The sequence below is a fragment of the Ananas comosus genome, linkage group 11, assembly GCF_001540865.1.
Source record: "Ananas comosus cultivar F153 linkage group 11, ASM154086v1, whole genome shotgun sequence".
NCBI lineage: Eukaryota > Viridiplantae > Streptophyta > Magnoliopsida > Poales > Bromeliaceae > Ananas > Ananas comosus.
This window is the reverse complement of record NC_033631.1, coordinates 10,555,991-10,567,148: the sequence shown is the minus strand read 5'-3', so window position 1 is coordinate 10,567,148 and position 11,158 is coordinate 10,555,991. Positions and strand designations below refer to the sequence as shown.

At 34.8% G+C, this 11,158-nt stretch overlaps 1 protein-coding gene across 1 annotated transcript; it reads right to left on the bottom strand.

Annotated features, from left to right (window-relative positions):
* LOC109716921 (phospholipase A1-II 1) lies at window positions 1–7,959 on the bottom strand. The gene is made up of 2 exons (XM_020242537.1): window positions 7,322–7,959; window positions 1–863 (listed from the first exon to the last, which is right to left on the bottom strand). Exons 1-2 carry the CDS (start codon window positions 7,910–7,912, stop codon window positions 252–254), a joined length of 1,203 nt encoding a protein of 400 aa, XP_020098126.1. The 5' UTR covers window positions 7,913–7,959; the 3' UTR covers window positions 1–251.

The window sequence follows — 11,158 nt, the reverse complement described above, 5'->3', positions numbered from 1 at the left end:
AAAAAAAAATACATACCTTATACTGATCGTAGAGTCCTTTTTATATGTCACATATTAATGTGATATGTGAAAACACTCCACCTAGCTACCAAATAGGTGAGGTAAGTGTAATATTTATGCATTCCAAATGCGAGTGTATGACTAGCATTTTTTTTTTCATAATTTTTTTCCTTTTATTCTATTTTGCATGTGTGTAAATCACACTTAAATCCTAATTAACCAACCAAATTAATTAACTGTTGATCACCACATCAGGTCTCCTCATGGTCCACCAGGCTCCACTTCCCGTCGGGCCCCCTCACCATCCCCTTATCTTTGTCCACCTTCCACGCTACGGGCACCGGGTACTCGTCTTTCAGCGCGTCGACGCTCTTGTTCACGAGCGCCACGTCGCGCTCCACTGCCAGCTCGAAGCCCCCACCTTTCTGCCCCTGCGTCCCCGCGACGCCGTGCAGGTAGCACTCGAGGTTGTGCCACGTGACCGGATTCCCGGGCGACTTCAGGTACGGCGACTGCCTCGTGTCGACGGCCAGCTCGGCTCCGACGTCGTCGTATCCGATCAGCGGGTAGCTGGGGATCAGGTCGGGCGCGTTGCGGACGCGGAGGAGGCGGAGGCTGTCCGGTGCGAGCTTGTCGAACGCCTTCTTGAAGTTGGCGTCGCCGACGCGGGGGCTTGCGAAGACGACGGCGGCCACCGGGGTCGTCTTCGTGGTGAGGAGCCTGCGCGACTTGTTGAGGCCGTTGGACACGATGTCGACGGCGTTGAGCGTCGCGAGCGCCGCGCCGAGGCTGTGCCCGGTGATGGTGATGCTCGTCTCCTCGTCCTTGTACTCCTGCATGAGTCGTTGGATCTCGTCCAACACCTGCTTAATTTAAAGTAATCACCCACCTTAATCAAGCTTAATGTGCTCACATTAACAGCGTTCGACACATTCAGCATAGCTTAATCATTAAAAAGCAAGGAAAATAAATAAACAAAGTACAAATCTTAGAGCATTTTAAATGCGTACGTACGTACGTATATATATCCCGAAGCATATTTTTGCTTCAATAAAAAAAAAAAAATTGTGCATCTAGGAATTTTTTTGGTCCTTTAGTAAGGTACTTGAAGTCAACGCTACGTAGTTATGCACCAAAAGAGAAAAGCTCACAACAGGAGGAAAAAAAAAAGGAAAAAAAATCATGAATTATACCTGCGACTTAATTACCCTCAACATTAATTCATTTAAATTGTGCACGAAGGAATGTAACGAGAATAGAATACAAACCACATATTGAATATCATGCACACTCACGCTAATTAACGGTGATTGCTAACGGTGTCACATAAAAAGCACTGAGATGTGTAGCTAAAATCCAAAACGCCCCCATGCATCACGCAGATAACCTTTCTATATACGTCAAAAATTCTAATTTTCATGCGTAAAAAACTATATATTTGAAAGTTATGTATATTAATTTGTATGTATGTATGCATACACACACACATCAAAAAATGCAAATTCCCATGGAAAGGGACGTTACCTGTTTCCTAGCACTCTCCTTATTATACTTGGACCTGGGATCACTCGACGTGTACACGGATAACCACCCCTTGTGCACCTTAGCCTCTCCCCCTCCCCCTTTACTACTACTATTTCCCGAGCCTAACACGTCCCGAGCCGAAACCAAACCGAAATCTAAGTCGTTCATCCACTCCATCACCTGCAGCGTGCCCCGCCACGCCACCGCCACATCGCGCCGCCCTATTGCGGCCGCCCCCTAGTCCGTCGCCACCGCCACGTACCCTATCCAATTCGACTCCTTACTCCACGCCTCCCGCGACAGCGACTTTATCATGAACGCCTCCGGCATGTCCACGCTTGACGTCGCGTACAAATACTTGGTCACCTTGTACGCACCCGGCGCCGACACCTGCGTCCTCGCGAACAGGTCGGCGGGGCCGTAGCGCGCGGCGCCCGCCGACGGAGACCGCTTCTCGCGGTTGAAGGCGTCGTACGTGGCCTGCGCCAGCTCCCCGTAGAGGATGACGCTGCGCCGGAGGTCGGCGTCGGGGCCGGGGCTCAGCAACCCGGCCCAGTTGTTGGAGCCGTTGAGCTCCTTCCACCTCCCGGCTATGTTTCCGAACATGGTTTATTATGATTAAAAGAAGGAAAGGGTGGTTTAATTGTGTTGTTTCTCGTTTATGTACGTGGGATTGGGATTTGGGGTGTACGTGTAACTATTTTATAGTGTGTTGTGAGAGATCAAGTAGTGCTTTGGATACTCGTGATTGTTCAGGAACACGTTTGATGAGTCATACTATGCACGCAGCAACATTAAATTAAGGGAAAACTTCAAAAACCCTCATTGTGGTTTCATACTTTTTCACTTTAGTACCCTATGGTTTAAAATGTATCAAGTTAGTACCCCGTAGTTTCTCACTTTATCACTTAAGTACCCTGTGGTTTAAAGTGTATCACGTTAGTACCCTGTGGTTTTGCACTTTATCACTTTAGTACCCAGTGGTTTTAATTTTGTATCAAGTTAGTACCCTATAGTTTTTTAAATCACAAGGTACTAAAGTGATAAAGTGTGAAACCACAGGGTACTAAAGTGATAAAGTGCAAAACCACAGGGTACTAGCTTGATACATTTTAAACCACAGGGTACTAAAGTGATAAAGTGAGAAACCACAGGGTACTAACTTGATACACTTCAAACCACAGAGTACTAAAATGAAAAAGTGTGAAACCACGGGGGGATTTTTGAAGTTTTCCCTTAAATTAAAGATGCAAAATTTCAAAGTCAAACAACAATAATGTACCTTTTTCGTAAATATCAAATAATAAGTGCATTTTTGGGCGGTTTTCCGTTTTGTACTTGAGAACAAAAATTATATTTTAATTGAATCAGTGTAACCTATACAACCTATCATTTTTTTTTATCAAAAAAAAATAAAATATTTTTCTATCACACTTTTGTACTAGATATGTTGTATATTCCCTATGAATATCCCACACAAAATTTCCTACAAAAATAAATAAAATATTTTTCTACCACACTTTTTTATTACATTGTTGTATATTCTTACAATTGCATACAAAATCTTAAATCTACTAGTCTGTGTTAAAAATTTGTCTGTATAATCTTTTATTTGATGAAATTTTTTAGTTTATACAGTATTAGAGTCGGCTACGCAGGCTATAAATTTGAAAAGGTCCTAGCCTTCTAGGTTTAATTCTCTTTTATTGTATTTTTGATATATTCATCTTTTCTCAAGCATATAATACATGAAACAGTAGAATTAATTATTTATAAACAATTTAGTATCATATTTAGATATTAAATTTGAATACTAATACTTAATATAGTTGGTGTCAAGTCCCAAATTTTGGATTATAAACGACACTAATTGAGATGGCCATCCTCAAAGCTTAAATGCTTCAACATTGCGTGCACGATTTGAAAAGTTGACATAAGGGTACATTAATAGGCTCTTTATGAAGTCACCACCAATTGATTATTAGGTTGTATAAATTAGAATAAAATTATATATTTTACCCTAAATAATAGATACTTCCTTAAATTAAATTCTTCTTGATGAAAACAAGCGGGGTGGGAATTGTTGCGTGCAAACTTTTGTTTAAGAGCACCACATATGTTTTTGTGAGTTGGGAACTTGACCTGGTCATCTGGGTTTACTAGGTGAGTCATTGGATTCCATTAGGGCATATTGGGTCCGTCCATGGATGCTGTATAGCTCGGATGTATCTCGTCGTAAATGGATGATGAGATCATCTTGTGTACAAAATTAACCTCACGAATTCTGGTTGGTATACCCCTTGTGTTTGAAATAGAGGTCATGGGTTTAAGTCTCGACTACAGATCTTTAGCAAGATATTGAATATGTTTAAAAGAAAAAATAAAAAAAAAATCCACTAAATTATGGATTTTTTTTAAATTTTTTTTTGCAAATGTGCATAGGCCACATTAACATATCTTATTGTGCACGAGATGTGATTCAAAATTGAGACCTCTTACAGACAATATTTAGCGCAGTTTACTAAGAACTTGATGACTAGTACTTGAGTTTTCAAATTAAAAATCTAATTGTTTTATATTTCTAATTGAGTTTATTACTAAATAAATAAATAAAGCAAATAATTTGCTATAATTTCTCAAAAAAATAAAAATAAATAATCGAGAACACTTAATTGCCTAGCACTTTAGCAGGTATTGTAAATGGTAAAGACCTAGGTAAGGACAAAATAGCATGCTTAAGTTAAAATGATATCAAAGAATTGCACTTGTATTTCATACAAGGTTAAAATATTTGATTAAAAGTTATTATTCCTATATCATGGAATACCTGTTACATAATAGATTTTTGCCCCCCAAAAAAAGCTTTAATTGAAAAAAAAAAACTTGTTAAAGCATAAAGTAAAAAATGAAATCTCTCGTCTATGGCTAGCAAAAGAAAATTAAAAAAAAATAAAAAATAAAAAATAAATCTCAAATGCCTAACTTACTTCTAAATTAAAAAAGATTATTTTTAATTTAAGAATGACATTGCTTATCGAGACCAATGGTAATATTATATTATTTTTAATTTTAAAATAAGTAAGTAAAAAAACAAATTCATTAATAAGATCACGATAATAAGATGAGAGTCATAAATGATTCTTGACTTTTAGATCAGAATAAAGCGGAGATTCACAATTTAGTAGTTACAGTTAATTAATTCATCTTATCTCACCCTTAATTACCAAATAAAAGTCAACACATTTGCCCCCAACGGCTAATTAAGTAGTTAAGAGTTAATTATCAATCTTAAAATGGCCAGAAACGGTCGAGCAATTTTATTAATTTAAATTTAAATTTAAATATTGCAATATAAAATTCTTAAAAATAAAGTATTCGCACGTGCTAGCTTGGTCAATGCGTGTACGTACTCCACCTTCATAATTTTCTATATAATTAATCAGTTTTATAGTGCTAATAAATTAAGCTATGCTTAATATATATAGTTAGATCTAAGATAGAGGGCGTAATTAATTAGAATAAGCAATATTAGACACTGAGACTTAATCTATGCTATGAGAGATTTCGAACCTTTCTCTTTAGTTTATTAAATACCACTTTACCTTATTCCAATATTTAAACAATGCTTGCTTCAAAAATAAAAGTCCAAAGCATGCAANATATATATATATATATATATATATATATATATATATATATATATATATATATATATATATATATATATATATATATATATATTTCAATTAGTTGAACTGAATATTTCTAACATTATGCTAACCCTTATACAAGTTATCACACTTCCATAACTAGCTTTTTACTTATTTTTTGCTTATAATTAAGTTGTTGCGTGTTTTATGATCGAGTTTATACAGAATAGTTTGTTAGTATGTTTTTCACGAGAGCCAAATTTTCTTCTAATTATATAGGTGTAAGCTGTTTAAACCTAGCCCGAGTTGCACTAAAATAAACTAGTCTCACTAAGTCTAGGCCAAAGTCATATCCAATCAAGGGCGATAAACTGATGATTATATTGAATTTAAAGATGATTCTAATAAATTTAACTGCTTTATTTGATTTTTTATTTTTTTAGATTAAAGAAGTATTAGTTCTGTTGGCTATCATGGTCCATTAGCTAGCGAAGTCGCTAATTTTGAAAAAAATTTAAACTTAAATAGTTAAAAAATTATGAGTTATCAATAGACCCCAAAAAAGGGTTAAGGATGATTCTATTTTAAACATGAGCACAGTTGAGGGAGATCTTTGTAAATATTTTATTATTTTTCTGAAAATGATAGGAGTACACTTTTTTAAAAAAAGGGTGTACATCTTACACCCCTCACCCTAGAATTTTAAATTTTTTATTTTTTTATTTTAAAAAATATTTTTTAAATTGAAAAGTGTAAGATATACATTCCAAATGTGATGTATATTTAGCACTGTTCTTTTTTCTTTTTTTTTTTTGACCCAACTTTGTTTTGAAACTGGCCTAGTTTTGAAAAATTAGGGCAAGAGACGGTTTCTTTTGGTCAGGCGACTCAGGCCTAGTGGGCAAATTGGTCCAATTATGGCCCAACGTAAATGAAAATGATTTAACTATGTTCTATTTTTTAATACTATACTTTATTTTATAGTGCATCCAAACGATAAATATGCATACTTAGTTCAATATATTTGGATTTAACCATAATTATTAATGACCATTAATAATAGTAATGCTGGAGTATACGTCTTACATCCTTTGACTATAAGGATTTATTAAGATTCTTTCTATTTTTAGTATTAAAAAAAGATCTTTAGAGTGCAACTATCTGGTAGAGGTTGCCTTAAAATTTAGGTTTGCCTATATGAGTAATGAGTTACATATGACTTAGAGGATATATTAATTAATTCTATTTGTTTGGACACCTGAACAAGTTGTTGATTGTAGATCAATAGTTTGGAGGAAACATTTATAATATTTAGTACACATGAAAATTAGCGTGAAAATAACACCGGAGTAGAGTTTATGTCACAAAACTCAATAGATGATCGGCTTGTAAGACGGTTAATTCACCGTGTATATACCTATATAAAAGCTGATGGAAATTGACAGACAGAATCTTAAATAGAATAAAAACAACATTCCATACATTTTTATAAAAAATATACATAATTATAATTAATAAACTAAAAATTAATCGAAACAAATCAAATCTAGAAAATAAATTAATTAAAAAATAGACTCATGCCATCAATAATTATTTAAATTTAAAATATAAATATAAATTTTATTTTATATAAAATATATATTTAATTTTAATTAATTAGTAAATATGACGTGCATTACAATATATATATATATATTTATTTATGCGCCAATTTGATATGTTGACGTGGAATATGATCGGTGATGAATTAGATAGCCTCACTACTTGGAGACTCTTATCTGTGACTTTGTTTGAGTATGTTGCGAGCTAGGCTAGCCTATATTACACAGAACACTACGTCAGCGCAAATTTTTATTTTAAAACATTTTCATGTTAAAACAATTTAGTTGCGCGATTGCACACAATCATCAAAATGTGTTTGTTCATGCAAAACCTTCACTATTTGCATTAAATCATGCACATGAAAATAATAATACTTACTAGCTAGACCAGTTCATCCTATCTGAATTCTTATAGTTTTTCTATTTATCAAAATCTTAAGTTTCGATACCGCTCATTAGATGTGTGTGTTGATACTGATTATGAATCTGTGTATGCATACGCACGCGCTCGTATAGAGAGAGAGGGAGAGAGACAAATTAACTAACCTGTTTTCTGGCACTATCGGTATTGTACGATGAGTTCGGGTTGGCCGAGGTATAGATCGAGAGCCATCCCCGGTGCACCAGCGGCTCTGATCCTTTGCTAGTCCCAGAACCTACTACTCCAGAAGCCGAAACCAATGCAAAATCCAGGTCATTGACCCACTCCAGCAACTGGATCGTCCCGCGCCACGCCACCACCACGTCCCGCCGCCCCAGCACGGCCCGCCCCTCGTCCGTCGCCACCGCCACGAACCCCATCCAGTTCGACTCCTCGCTCCACGCCCTGCTCAACGATGACTTTATGATGAACGCTTCTGGAACACCGATACTGGATGTCGCGTAGAGGAACTTCGTGATCTTGTAGATGTTCGGCGAGGAGATCTCCGCCTTCTCGAACAAGTTCGACCGACTGTACATGCACGCGCCGGCAAACGGCGACCGCTTCTCCGTGTTGAAGGCGTCGTATGCCGCCTGCGCGAGCTCGCCGTAGTTGATGATGTTGCGGCGCAAATCGATGTCCAGGGGATCCAGTAAACCCTTCCAGTCATTTTTCCCGTTGATCTCCTTCCACCTCTTAGCAATGCTACCAAACATTGTTAGTTAGCAGGCAATTTTCTACTATGTTCTATTGTTTTGCTCCTAGCTAGTAGCTAAAGCCTATATATACATACACACACACACACAACATATATATATATATATATATATATATATATATATATATATATAGAACTAGGGCTAACTATACTATCGGTACACGGAGCGCTCCGTGCTACAAGTTGTTTTCGATGGCGGCTTCCAAATCGACGATCGGCTCCGTTAGACTTGATCTACACTATTGAAAGTATTTAGAAACTAAATTTCATAATTTTTCGATATCATTTACCTATCAAACAAGTAGTCTAAAATTGAACGGCTGAAAATAAAAATCTTATAAAAATGATGATAAAAGATTTAAATTCAAGATCAGATATACCGATCTTACTCTAAATAGTGAAAAAAATTTTCTATAAATTTTTATCGCATTTGGATTGTTTTACACCGTTAAACTCACAAACACACCACATCGGCCATTAAAATTGTCAATTTTGAGATCTTTTGATCACTAGTCAAATGTTGTCGAAAAAATCTGAAATTTAGTTTCCAAATACTTTCAATAGTGTAGATCAAGTCTAATGGAGCCGATCGTCGATTTGGAAGCTGCATCATCGAAAACAACTTGGTAGCACGGAGCGCTCCGTGCTACCGATAGCATAGTAGCCGGACTCTATATATATATATATATATATAAACCCTTTCAGTGTTTTTTTTTTCTAGCCGTATTTAACGCAATTTGTTGAAAATAATAATACAAACTTAATTAAAATATTATTTTATTTATATTATTTTGTTCTATTTTAGATTTTGCCTTATATAATCGGTATCAATACAAATATCGATTCCAGCAATTGGTATCAGAGAAAATCATGCTTCCAACTCAACTAGTTAAGAACTTGATGGTTGATACACAAAGTCTTAAGTTTTAAGTCTAACTACTTTGTTTTTTCTAACTCAGTTCATTTTTAAAAATGAATAAAATAGACAGCTTGCTATCTTCCCCTTTATATATGTAGAGAGAGACAGACACAAGTACACACGAGAAAGAGAGAGAGAGGGAGAGTAGGATTACTATATATATTCTTATGAGTAAAGAGACTTTTATATTCGTAAATCATTTTTGATGATGGATATTTCAAATTGACGATCTAAAACATTGGATATAATTTATAACATTTGAAGTATTTAGAAATCGAATTTTATAATTTTTTAATTTATAATAAAGTTGATCAGGTGGGTATAAAATTGATGGTAAGAAATGAATAGAATTTTTTATTAAAAATTTAAGCTATTCTGATTCTTTCACATCGTTAGCTTTGAAACGCTTCATACAGTCATCAAAAGCATCCATTTTGAGACTATATTTAAAAATTTATAAAATACAATTTTCACAATATCTAAATACTTTAAATTATATTTAGAAATATGAATCATTGATTTAAAAACTTCATCATAAAAAATAATTTATAAATAAGAAAATAATTATATACATAATAATATAGTGGTGAAAAGTATTTTTGAGTTAAAGCGACTGTCCTTAATGCAAGTGGTAAAGGACTAGGTGGGTGATACCCGAGGTTCCAAATTTGAATCCTAATTGATTCATATTTTTAGCTAAATTTATTTTTTAAAAAAATAAACAAAGTGGATAGAATGCTATCTTTCTCTCAAAATTAAACCAAAAAAAAATATTTTTGAGTTAGATTGAGGAGGAAATGGATGGTGTTGTGTACACTCCTTACTATAAAAATTAAGCAGTTGTAATTTAATGCTTAGTATAAGTTCTCGATAGTTATCACATATGGGGTGTTGTGGTGTCACTTTGAACTACCAATCATAAAACGCGGGTTTTTCAAAGCACTGGTCTCTGCTTTTAGATATTCCTTGCACGATTTGAGGAGGAACTGTAAAGGGCAGGGCCCATTTCCTAATAATCGATCAGCATCAAATAATTAATTATGAGATTGAAGAACAAAATAAATTAGTCATTAATTACATCCATATTGATCACTAAACACATAATGGAGTCCTACTTAAGTCACCAAATCTCAATTTATTTCCAGCACCACGGTTCAATTTTTAGGTATAGGACCTGCGTAGTTAGTAAATCACCAATTGGCGATGATATGATAGTTAAATAACATTAATTTTGAGATGGCATAGCTATTGAAATACGACTCATTGAGTGTAACTCTATCCATAGAAATTTTCTGCGCACCGAATTATATTGCTGGGGACACATCCATACTATTATTCTGATAGCTGAATCAGTTGTTATATCGCCCCTTTGATAAGGAAAATCAAATGTTTGATAACTTAATAACTAAAAAAAATAAATTAAAGAATAAGTTCAACAAAACCTTATCAGAGAGGAACTTCCTTTGAAGGTTCGGTGATGAAAATAACACGCTGTTGTGTTGCGTGCAAGCTTTTGTTCTGACAACTTAGTCGTAGGGATTTATCCATGTGGTGATTTTTAAACTTATCAAGCACTTCATCTAAAGTCTAAATCTTTTTTGTTGTTCCTTCAAAAAAATAAATTGCTTCTTTGTTTCTACTTGTGGAAGTAGACCCTTTTCCACGCCATGGCCTTAAGTTTCTCTGAGATGTGCCTTACTTAATTCTCTTATTATAGAAGCTTACTCGAAGCATCTGAAAAGCTCAGTTAATTAACCACATTACGTATAACTTTGTATTTTAGGACCGACCGACCCTAGAGCAAGTGACAAAGTACTTGGTGGTTGGTACTCGAGATTCCAAGTTCGAATCCTAATTGATTCACATTTCCAGCTAAATTTATTTCTGAATGAAATAAACGAAACGGGTAGCGTGCTACCTATTTCTCATAAAAAAAAAAAACTTTGTATTTTAAGGTTATTCCTTGTCTTGTTGCATACCATGTAGAGTTTGTTACGTACATTCAAGTGGAGTTCTGGGGTAGATGGAAGTGTTGAGAATTGGTACGATTTGCTACAGTAAAATTGCGCAAGTTAATTTTTCAACCGAACCAATGTTGAAATCTGCATCTGCATGACGTGTTTTACTTGTGAAAGTTAACTAAACATTTTTCCATAATGCGTAATGCATTTTGCTTGCAATTTTAAATAGAACGTTAATTGATGTATGTGAATTGCTTAAGCTCTGTACTACATACATTTTTTTTTTTTTTTTTTTTTTTTTGGTAGTCTGAGATTGGGTAAGTACAACATTTCAACACTTCATCGAAATATCTTTATGTGGAAC